Source organism: Erpetoichthys calabaricus, chromosome 12 (assembly GCF_900747795.2).
Source record: "Erpetoichthys calabaricus chromosome 12, fErpCal1.3, whole genome shotgun sequence".
In the NCBI taxonomy this organism is placed as follows: domain Eukaryota; kingdom Metazoa; phylum Chordata; class Cladistia; order Polypteriformes; family Polypteridae; genus Erpetoichthys; species Erpetoichthys calabaricus.
In genome coordinates this window covers 73,797,609-73,810,256 of record NC_041405.2, presented here as the reverse complement: position 1 = coordinate 73,810,256, position 12,648 = coordinate 73,797,609, and the positions used below count along the sequence as shown (strand labels likewise).

The window sequence follows — 12,648 nt, the reverse complement described above, 5'->3', positions numbered from 1 at the left end:
AGTAACGTACATTGAAAAAATATTTACATTCACATAGTTATTCTATGTCGACAGAAAAGCTTTTGGTAGCATTATGATGTTTTTGAAAGTTATTTAGATGTATATATATTTTCTCCTCACTTTGGTATTCCACTTTTAAGAATTTCTTACCAAATAAGGTCATTTAAATGAAAATGAAACACTACTTATCACTTCTTGCTTTCTTCATTCTTTTAACTCTTCTGCACAGTTTAATATACTATAACATTTTCAAATTTGCTTAACTCATTCCAAAGTTGTTCATAGACACAGCTTAACCTGGACGTATTGGGCAAGAAGCAAGAAAGATCTCTGGACGAAACACAGATCCATTGCAGGAGCCATTCACACCACAACCACACTCATAATCACACAGGGCCAGGTTAGAATAACCAGCAAACTTAAGTACATGTCCTTGGCCATTTAACCACCCTTCTGTTTTTTAGCCAGCGTAATCCAGTGGAAGGCCTAGGGGTTGTAGCCTATCCAGGTAGTCATTAAAACTTAATAATGATAGTAACGGGATGCAGCATGATGGATCCATGAGCCAGGTGCTATAACACAGCACATCATCATGCTGCATCCTTTATAATTATATTAACCTATAATAGCAAGACTGACATTACATTGGCACAGTTTATCGATGCTGCTCTGATTGTAACAAGTAACGTTTAATTTATTTTAAAGATACAGGTATGTCTTGTGTTAATTCCTTTATTGACAGGAATTCACATGGTGAGCTTCTCTACAGTTGTGATGTATGTTTTCACTTTAATGCACAAGTGCTTATGAAATAGTAATTTGGGTAGATGGTTCTGTTAAACTAGTAACCTTATAAGACTGGATGCTATGCAAAAAAAAAAAAATCTCTTTTTCCAACATGGACCAGTGCTTAATAATTACATTAATAACATTGCATTTTAAGCAATAATTATCTCTGCAGAGAGGATAGTAATAGTGCATAATGAGATCCATATAAGGGGGGAAGGCTATAGTTCCTTGAGGTGAAATGAATATATTATACAATGTTTAATTTCACCTTTCATTTCTTTATTGAAAACAAATGTCTACAAGGCAATCAAGCTTATATGAAACTCAAGGGACCAGAGTATTGTTCAGCCAGAAAAGAATTTATTCTGTTATCCACTAAAAGAAGAGACCAGAAATTAAAGAAAAATAAATGTGTATTTTTCTGGTGTAATTGCTACAGTAGATTATATTTGGTGTCTCGTTTGTTATATTGAAAATTTGCAGAGTTTTCAGCCTGGTACAGAACAGGTCAGTACATAATCACTAAGAGAGCGTGTGTGACATGGTGTTTGCCTCCTCTGGATTTTGTAAACATCTGTCCTGTTGCCACCTCCAGCTGACTGACACCTGTTATGAGGTACAAGCACCAGCCTGCTGCATTCATTAGATTTACTTTGACATACAACCTGCTGTATAAACTTAAGGGAGTCTTTGTGCCCTCCAGTGGATGACTGACAACTGTCTTTATTTGCACATAAGTGAGTCTCTGCTGGAAATTTGTAGTAGCTCAAAATAAATAACGTGCTTCTCAAGCACTTTGGAATTTCTTTTTATTTGTGTTATTGAGGAAAAGTGGCATGCTTTTCTCAGTTGATCCAGCAACAGTTTTTAATTTTTCATGATCAAAGAAAACATGCACCAACCAACTGTCTCACATTAGTGGATGGTGTATGTAATGATGTGTGTTACTAGAGCCACATGCAGAAAGTACACTGTGTGTTTTGACAAAAAATAGAATAGTTAGTAACACAAAGACTTCATCAGATAATGCATAAAAAATCAAACAAGTTGCAGAGATGAGAGGGAGCTAGAGAAGAGGACAGTAACTAACCAGAAATTAAACAGATGGAAGGTCAAAGGGGTCTTTCTGCAGAAATAAAAACTAAAGCTAACACATTCATTTTTTTCAGTACTGACACAATATGAGGACAGGGTCCACTTTTGCTACGCTTCTGCTGTTTATCTTTGGATAAGCCTAAATCTTTGGCAGCACCAGTCGGCAGAGAGCAGGAACAACCAGGACAGGGACCAGGCATCACAGGGTACTTATCGCAGGCCAAGCTTATAATAATAACTGCTTAAATTTAACAGGATCTAAACTCTAATGATATGGACGGAACATGTCCACGTCACTGAGACAGAGATTAGGCAGGGATTCAAACCTACTGTACCACCATACCACCCATCCCTGTAATAACTTAGTGAAATGTCAAATTTTACAGTTTAAACAAGATTTGTAGTTTTTTTTTCCATTTTATTTTTGTCTTTCTTGTACTAATTGCACACATTTAAATTATTTTTCTTTTTTTTCTTCCAGTTATCGTTGTTTATCTCTACTTTACTTGAGAATGTTTAAACTCAAAAAGGACCACGCAATGAAGTATTCTCGCACCCTCATGGAATACTTTAAGGTATGTCTCTCTTCACAGAAGAAAAACAGTCCCTATTACACAATCATTGTTTAGGAAAATCACATATTTCAGCGCCTTAACTTATCAGTGTGCATAATTATAAATGTAAACAAACATTTCTTGACAAGTTTAAGAGGTTCAGCTTACTTGTACACACAGATGTAAGAGTGGACTTGCAGCCATTGCCTCTGGCCATTCCTATCATCCTGCACACCTTTAACACTAGAATTACCAGAGCCTACGAAAAAACTCGTAGATCCGGCCCACCTTAAATCGCTTCTTAAAACCGTTCTCACCTCTCCACCAGCGTCTTTTGTCATCTAAATGTACTGATAAAGACAAGCTGCCAGCAGCCGGCTATTCCATCCCCCCAACGACTTAGAACGTAAACAGGCTTTTCCCAGCTCTTGCCTTGATTGATTATCTGGGAGTAAAGTGGAGTTTTAGAGTAGAAATAATAGATTGTTATTTGGAACACACGCATTTCATATGTGTTGCATTTCTACAGTAATCTGTGTAAACACATTGTTAAAACAGAAATGTTTTATATATTCTAGTAGCAAATGACAAAATGTAGGCATAAACTATATAATGTATGAAGCCTGAAGTCCAAATATCAAAGAAACACTTTCACAAAAGGTACAAAAAAAAGCCACCGCCAAAAAAAGCCACCTTAGTGTGCGACATTGACATGCATTAGCTATCACTGCTTCTGTGGCGCAACAGTATCAGTCGCTAACTGGGAATCAAAAGGTCGTGAGTTCGATCCTGCACAACTCCCTCTTGAGAAGTGTTCTTATTTTCACTATTTTAGAATAAAAAGATACATTTGATTTCAGTCTGTAACAGCCGGTGTAATTTATGATATTTGTAAAGGTTAGCTTTATTTTTTTTTAAATTCACTTTTCATTGTCTCAGTCGCGTTCAGGATCCTTCCCTACCGCCCCCCACCTGACACTGCTGTTTTCACATAAAGACGCGCTATAGTTCTGCAGTGTATCACGATACATACGACCGCGTGTTTTTTTCCCCCAATATTGCCAGTCCCCACGTGTTGCTGTATGCTGTTTCTTTTGTACTCCAGGACATGCAGAGGAAAGCATAGTAAAGAGCAGTAACTTCAGCGCTATATGCAATCATCATACACTCCCCATCTGATGCTGTTTTCACATAAAGACGCGCTAAAGTTCTGCAGTGTACTTGTGACTGCATTGTCGTACCAATGCTTGCGAACTGAAGTGTCTGCATGCACTTTTCGTGGCATTATACGTGTATTTTTTGAGCATGCCTATGTAACTCAAACACAGGAACATATGTTGATGTAAAAGTATAACAAAACAAGTGCACTTTTATTCAAGACTATAACCGAAGAAAAAAGAAAGCAAGTTACAGTAGGAGGTTGATATGACAGCTTGCGTGGTGGAATGCTAAGAACTGCTGATTTCCATTCTGTGCTATATAACTGTTAACATTTGAATCTGATGATTGCATATAGCACTGTCTTATTCAGTGTGCGCAAGAACATGCAGGTGGCCAGTTGCTGAGTGCTACAACGCACATTTTTAAAAAAGAAAGAGACAAATATATGTGACGTTTTGAAGAAATCATTTTATGATGCGAATAGTACCAATCAGAAAACATCGTCGAAGTAATGCAATATTATTTGAAAACGAACAGCGTCAGATCGGGTGTGAAGTTATACTGGCGCTGTTTGAGTCAGATCAGAAGCTGAATAAGCTGAAAAAGCTCCTGTTCTGACTCTAAGTAAAAAAGCATGAATTAATCAACAGAAATAACCGCGATTGACATTTTAAAGTTAACGATTTACAGTGCATACCAATTTATAAATTTAATGTCCGTTTGAGGAAAAAAAAAAAAACACTTTCTTCAAAGCTAGGAATCGAACTCACGTCTCTGTAGCACGGTAGGGTAGCTATGCTCCAAGTCAGCAAACGTTAAGCCACAGAAGCTGTTGTATCATCCTTGAACCTTTTGTGAAAGTGTTTATTTGATGTTTGGACTTCAGGCTTCACAGATTCTATAGTTTATGCCTACATTTTGTAACATTTATTACTAAAATATGAAAAAGTTTCTGTTTTAGCAATGTGTTTACACAGATTACTGTAGAAACGGAACACGCATGAAATGCATGTATTCCAAATAGCGATCTATTATTTCCATTCTAAAACTCCAGCAGTTCAGTCACTCCCAGATAATCAAACAAGGCATGAGCTGGGAAAACTTAGTGAACGTTCTGCGACGGTGGGGGATGGAATAGCCGGCTGCTCGCTGCTCCTCTTAATTGGCACATTTAGAAGACAAAAGAGAGGTGAGAACGGTTTTAAGGTGGGCCGGATCTACGAGTTTTTTCGTAGACTCTGGTAATTCTAGTGTTAAATAAGCCCTCTGTCCAATACTTTTTAAGGAAAAACCGGAAACCCTTCCCTATTTATTATATTAATGTCATTTTATTCTGTCAAGCATACATTTCAAAACAGCCAACTTCACCCCACTTCCATTTTCTGTCCAATAATCATCACTTTTTACTTACTTGAAAAGATTGAAAAATTGAGCAGCCATTGGCTGTTTTCCACAGGTGGCTTTTAGTCATTTAGCTTGGCTGAATTCTAAAGAAAGATGTTTGGTTAGTTGATGAAAGGATTTAAAAAAGAAAAGAAACTTAAATTTTTTTTTCTATAATAATACATGTTGAGTATTTTTGGCTGACTAGTAAACCTGATCTGAAATTGTGAGAAATCCCACAAAAATACTGGCAAATGTGTGACTTTGCAAAGGCAATTCCCAGGGTGCAATTTGAATCCAAGACCTTTCGGTTTTGGGTCAGGGTTAGCTTTAATCAATGTGCCATCATGGCACCAACATTTAGGCCATGAGTCAGTTTTTACATGACTATACAGTGTTTTTTTCCATTGTAATTTTAAAAACTCACTTCTCTCTGTGGCAAATATCTTTTTGTGCACAGACCCTAATAAAACAATTACACATTAGGTGACCACAGCATTTGAGGGCTTATGAACAATGACAAATGTACCAGCCATTACTTTTATGTGACTTCTGTTGCCGGAAAGGCAAACATATGGAGTCTCAGGAAATTGTGCTACATTTCCTATGGGTGAAAAATCATTGCAAGTGATGATAATAACACTGTTCACTGTTCATGAGTGGCTAAGAAATTTTAAGAGATTAGTGAGCTTAATGAACATGTTCTACTGATTATTGTAATATGGGGAAACGCAGTAGAAAAATAAACAAAATAGGTCATTAAAATTTAAAAGATTTTGACAACAACTGATTGAAACACTCCTAAATAATTGCACTTTTAATTTTATACATCGTAATGACAAGATGATCACCACCATCACACAACTGTTGTTGACTTATACAAGACAACTGAACAAACATTTATGAAACTCCTGTGGGGCCATGAAGTATGCAAATCAATGCAGGAATTTATATTTTTTTACTGATTTAGTGCACGCACATAAAATAAAGTGTATACTGTATACATACAGCAAATCTAAAATGTTACCCTGGAGACTCGGCCAATCAGGACCTGTCCATGGCATAACCCTAATCTCTTTACCATCCCCTCTTACTCTTAGCTATTGAGGCACTGCATTGGAAAAGTCAGCAACTGTGCAAGTGTAAGTCATATTCATAATGGCTCTATGGTGGTTTCTTCAGTATCTTCGAAATAAATGTTTCCCAACCTGTGTTTTTTGTGATTTTTTAGGGAACTGATTGGTTAATCAGTGTTTGAATGTTGAATTAAAACATTACATAGAAAGAAGACCATTCCTGGTTTGCCAGTTTGAATTGTATCAAACATAAGATCATTATTTGTATCTGCTGTGCCATTCAGAAATTTTAACATTTTATTTGCAAATAATTATTCTATCAAGACAATACTGTTATGGCACATTGCTGAATCACAGTAATTGGAACTTCAGTTTGATTACCAGCCTGAGTGTCATATTATTGCAGTATGTATTTTCTTCACTGTCCATACAGACTTTCTCTGCTGTCTTCTATTGTTTCAAATTGCCCAAAAATATTTAGTTAGTTTTATTGGTGACTCTAAACTGACTGGTGTGTTTAAGTGTGCCCTGGTCTGATATCTGCCTTGCATAGATTTCAGCTGGATGAAGTTCTGGATCTCTATTGTTAAGACTTGGAAAAATCCTTGGATTGGTCTTCATTTTGATGTTGATCCATTGTAACTCCTTATTGATGGTCATAATACAAAATTCATAAACATGTTCATCTCTTGTATGTTGTTTTAGAACTCAGCGAAAAGTTCCCAGGCTCCTTCTCCATGGGGGGCAAATGGCAAGTAAGTATTTCTTTTTTCTTGGGGTGGCGGGATGTTGCAGAATTGCTTTATTCTCCGATTGCACTCACAACCACCTGTCTGGACTTTAAAGACAGCTAATTGGAAAGAAATGTTGTTCTGCCCTTTGGGAATGGCTCTGAATCACTATTAGTAAATGGCATTTTACCAGTCAGTCAATTTTTCACTTGGCTTTGGGCAATCAGCATTAAAGCCAATAAGAATGACTGGCAGGTGTGTAGCTGCAGAGCCAGTTTCGAGGCACTGACATTTACAGCTCAAATGTGGTCATTAACAGAGGCATCTTACCAAGAATATGGTTACTGTATCCACCGGCAGATATATCAAGAGATATCTTTTCACTACATTTTGTAGAGCCAGAAATGAATGTTGGAAGCCAAAAAGGCCTCATTTAGATCCTTGGGTGCACCACTGACCAGCCCTGCTGTTTTGTATTGAGTTTAGCTGTCACATTCAATTAGGATCACATTCTCGATTACAGCTGGTTTGTTTTCTACACTTATATTTCTAGTAGAACTGTATTTCCTAATCCCCATGTAGCACCTCCAGTGCCTGCTGGAAATGTAATCAACATGAAAATTAGAGTTGGCTTTCCTATTTGAAGTTTTTTTTTCCATGGCAATCATGAATCATGGTTTATTTTCATTTTTCATCCTTTGAGGGGATGGTTTATTTAAGCAACTCTAACTCCCCTCAGCCCCCTTCCTATTTGCCCAGAATGAGCAGGGATGTTGACAGGAAACATAATTTAACTTCACGGGGGCAACCATGTTTCAATTTATTACTTACTTTCAAGACCTGGAGCCACATTGTTTGGGTTTTGCACTAAAAGACTGATGAATATTTCATTGATTGATGGCAGGAACTGGCTGACAGAAAATCAAGGCATAATTGTTTGGCAAGAAGAGCTTCAGTTAGCATCTTATATACAGCAGTTCAGTTTTAGTGATCAGTGGAAGAAGATGATGAAAGGGCATTATTGGAAGACAATAATTATTATGTATATTCTCCTCAATTGTTGCGGCTGTAATAAGGCTCAGGGTCAGGAAGGCAGAGATTTAAGTTGTGATTATTAATGATATCCTGGAACTGATCCATTTGCCACATAATTTACATCAGTTTATGTGTGAATAAAATGCTGGCAGCAGAGGCTTGTGGTTATACTTGGGGACAAACCACTAGGGAGGAATCCTTATTGTACGGTTCTGTGTGGTACTGAACAGCTTGCTCCAATTTATTTGCTTTAGATTTTTCTTAAACAATACACATACACACTGGGAGCTATGAGCGCTCTGAGAACAATGAAGCCTGCTTTGTAGCTTTTTATCAATGGAGTACTAATTTGAACTGAGAGAACACAGCTACAATAAAATATACTTTCATTGTACTAATGAATATTTACGCCTTACATTTACTTTGAGGTAGATTTGACACAGTACATCACTTTATATACCATAGCTTATCACCATAGACTTTATTAGCTAGTTTTTCTGTTTATAATCCTAATTATTTTGTCTATAAAATTTTCATTCTTGCAGTTGAAAGCCTTCAACTCCGACCCATTTTACAAATAAACACATCTAATTATCAATCACTCAATCATATAAGAGTTAAAATTTTTAGTCCCACCATTTTATACAGCAAGTTAATTATTCCCGTTTAATGGGCTCTTTATGGATGTTTTGTATTGTAATTTATTCTCAGGTATACTGCCTTGCCAAAGACAAAATCTTCATATGTGGCATTTTATTTTAACTTTTTGGAAGTAATAATTGTTGCACCTTCAGTATGTGGCACTTATTCAGTGTTATGAATACAGAAAGAATGCCCTGAGACAGAAACAGAAGAATATGACTAGGAGAATGAAATAATAAAGGAGCAAACTAGAACACTGCAAGGAACCAGCACAAGATCAACAAATACTAACAGAAAGGGAGAAAAACTGATTATCAAATCACACAACAAAATAGCAGCAAACAGAACAGAATCCCTAACAGTACACTGATGTCCCTTTAACTTCCTCTGCTCTAAGGAGAGTTGTAGAATATCAAAGGTGGTCCAATACAAGGATACCATGCCATATTTAAAAAAGCCATTGTAAAAATGTGTCACATGCAGCAACACTGATGATCACATGGCAGGCCAATGAACATTATTCGATGAACATTATGGCTGCAGCCATCCAAAATGAACACAAAATATCAGCTCCTCTCACAAAATTGCTGCTTCTCTATCATCGCCTCAATAATGATAACAAAGAAGATGGCAATGACTGGAAAAAAGTGAAAAATGACAGAAATGAACAAAAACTGAAAATCCAGAACCATTATATTCTGTTAGTTTTCAGTCTTTGTATATTTCCAGATTGTATGTTTCCAGTAAGGAGTCACACTGACTTTATAAAAATGAAGACTGAGATAAAATATGCACACCTCAGCAGTACTGATACTTTAATATCTGATAAAAGCACATCCTATATTCAAATGGGGTACTTTTGTAGTAAATGAAAACCTAAAACACATTTCACTCATCATGTTTAAGTAACCATAAACTAGTGAGAGAATTCAGAGGTTAGGTTTCTCTTCATTTTAGGCTACCAACCAAATTTAAGCCAGCGAACACAAAAAAACGTGTGACTGATCATTTGTATAAAATCATGGATCAGTGCAGTATTTTTCAGAATTCACATTCCATCTTTAATATTGTTCATACATAAAATAAATAACTCAATTAATTATTTGTATATTATATGTTTTGTACGTTTTTACATTTATAAGGATATATATCACATTACTGAATATTCTTTGCCTAATATTCTATTTAATTTGGCTTTTTTGACACTGATTAGCAGAAAATAACTCTTACATTTCCAAGTGAAAACAGATGTCTGCATAGTGGTCTGAATCAATTACAAATTTAAAACAAAACAATTGATGTCATAAGTATTTAGTAGTTGCACCTTTGCCAGTCACAATAGACTTACATCTGCACAGGCCTCTTTCAACTTTGCACTTCTGGACACTGAAGTTTTTGCCCATTCCTCTTTTCAAAATTGCTCAAGATCTGTCAGGTTGCGAGGGGAACTGTGAGTGTTCAAGTCCAGCCGCAAATTCTCAGATGGATTGAGAACTTTTTGGCCATTCCTGTGTAGCTTTGGCTTAATGCTTAATCTTTTTCCAAGGCAGACTGCATCAGGTTTTCCTCCATGGTTTCCCTGTATTTGTCTGCATTTATTTTACTCTCAAGGACTGTTCCAGAGCAGCATCCCCACAGTATGACATTGCCCACACCATGCTTCATAGTGGGGATGCTGTGTTTTTGATGATGTGTTGTGCTTGGCTTACACTAAATAGTGTTGTTTAGTCTGATGACCAAAAAAGCTCAATTTTGGTCTCATCATAACATAGAACCTTCAGAGTCTACCCTGTACCTTGTGGAAAACTAGCCAAGATTCTGTGTGTATTTTTTTTTACAGTGTCTTTCTCTTTACCACTTTCCCATAAAGCTGTGACTAGTGAGCACCCGAGCGACAGTACTTGAATGCAGAGTCTCCAGTCTTATCCACTGTGCATTGTAACTCCTTCAGTTTTGGCCTCCCTCAGTTGTCTTCTTCTTTCATAATCGCTGAGTTTTTGTGGACGGCTGTCTCTAGGTAGATTTACAGCTGTGCCAGTCTTTCCATTTTCCATTTCTTCATGACTGATTTAACTGGACTCCAGGGGCGATTCAGCGACATGGATATTCTTTGTTGCCATCCCCTGACTTATGCTTGTGTAGGTTAGTCCACCAGACCGACTCACCACAAGTGGGCCTTCCACATGAGGTGCATTTATATGGCAATCAATTGAAACCCCAGATAAGTGATTTCCTTTGAACTAATTATATGTGACTTCTAAAACCAATTGAATGATTTAGGTGTGTCATATTAAAGGGGGTTAACATTTATACCATCTATTTTGTTTATTATAGTTGTAATTAATTTAGATCACTTTGCAGAGGTATTTTTACACTTTGACATTAAGGAGTATTTTCCTGTTGATCAATGGCAAAAAAGGCCAAATTAAATCGAATGTGATTCATTGTTGCATAACAATAAAACTTCCAAGGGCGTGAATACTTTCTATAGGCAATGCAATATGACATTAACCAATACATTTTGAAAGAAATAAACAATACAGAAAAGTAATAGCAACTAATAAAATAAAAATAATTCAGAGTATACTTTCACCTTTTGTGCCCTGATGTCACATATTTTGCCCCTTGTAATCTTATTAAAGCCCCTCTCTTAAAACTGTTTTAAGTATACTGCATTTTTGGATGACCTGAGGTGGCCAGTTAGAGTTTGCTAACATTGTTTCAGTCATGGCGTATTATAAAAGAATAAACTGCTTGATGGAGCAAGTGTTGTAATCTAGCATTGTGCTTCGACTTTTCGGACCTATAGAGATCTAACATAATGTTTGGTTGGATTGCCTTACAACTGCTGGAACACCAAAAGAACCCACAGATGTCCATCATTATTTCATATTTGTTAATGATTCATGATATTATCTTTTCTCCCAGTTTGAACAACACAATCTGCTGAGTTTTTTATAAGACTGCTATTAAAATAAAAACAAAATTTGTGACTTGAGTAAAGGGTTGATTTATATTATTGTTTCTCTTTTCTAAACATTTTTTTCAGCACTTCACCTCTTAATCTCTATTTTGTTTAATTAATTCCCTGAAAATACTGGCTGTGTTAAAATAATTCTCATTACTTCCAAGCTGAGGCTGCTCCCCTCCATTCACATAATTTAAATATTAATGTCTAGAAATATTAGTACTGCTCTATGTGTCAGACTTTTGTTTCCATTGCATTTCTCAATATTTGAATCAAAGCAGAACGTCAGAGATTGGCAAAGAAAATGAATATCAACAAGTCAGTGGATTTTTAAATGTATATATCAAGAACATTCGATATAACTGGAATTTTATAGGAACTGTGGATAAAAACATGCTAAGTCTTTACTGTCAAGTCAAACTTTATTTATAAAGCACATTTAAAACAGCCTAAACTGAACCAAAATGCTGTACAAGACAAGCTAAAAAAAGAATATATATATATATATTGTGGCACGCGGCTGGGAGTGGTACCCAGCCGGGACGCCCGAGAGGACCGGAGGAGGGCTCACGCCTCCTCCAGACCACGAGGGGGCGACCACCCTGGTTGCTTTGGGTGCCACGGGTGCAGAGCTTTGAAGCTCAACCCTGTAGGGGCCCGTGGTCACCACCAGGGGGCGCCCCAATGCCTGGAGAGCCCTGGACCTCAGCACTTCCGCCACACCAGGAAGTGCTGGGGGGAAAAGGAGCAGGGACACCTGGAGTGCTTCCGGGGAGATAGGCAGCACTTCCGCCACACCAGGGCGTGTCGGTGGAACATTGCCGGAGCACACCTAGAGCACATCCGGGGAAAGATAAAAGGGGCCACCTCCCTTCATTCAGGGCGAGAGTCGGGAGTGGAGAAGGACAGAGCTGCAGGAGGAGAGACAAGGAGGGGGCCTGAAGAGATAAGGCATTGTGTTGGCCAGGCCTTCGGGGACTTTTGGGGGTTTTGTGGTGCACTTTTGACTTTGTAAATAATGTATAATAAACGTGTTGTGGGTGACTTGAACATGTCCGCCTGTCTGTGTCCGGGCCGGCTGCCACAATATATATATATATATATACTAGCAAAATACCCGCGCTTCGCAGCGGAGAAGTAGTGTGTTAAAGAGGTTATGAAAAAGTAAAGGAAACATTTTAAAAATAACGTAACATGATTGTCAATGTAATTGT

General features: G+C 37.3%; 1 protein-coding gene across 2 annotated transcripts in view; it reads left to right on the top strand.

Moving 5' to 3' along the window:
• Positions 1-12,648, top strand: part of aff2 (AF4/FMR2 family, member 2) — a 684,414-nt gene that overhangs the window by 638,412 nt on the left and 33,354 nt on the right. For both annotated transcript variants that reach the window (XM_051935183.1, XM_028816861.2), the window contains exons 18-19: positions 2,366-2,459; positions 6,764-6,813. In XM_051935183.1, coding sequence (XP_051791143.1) covers positions 2,366-2,459; positions 6,764-6,813 — 144 coding nt within the window. The remainder of the gene's footprint in view (positions 1-2,365; positions 2,460-6,763; positions 6,814-12,648) is intronic.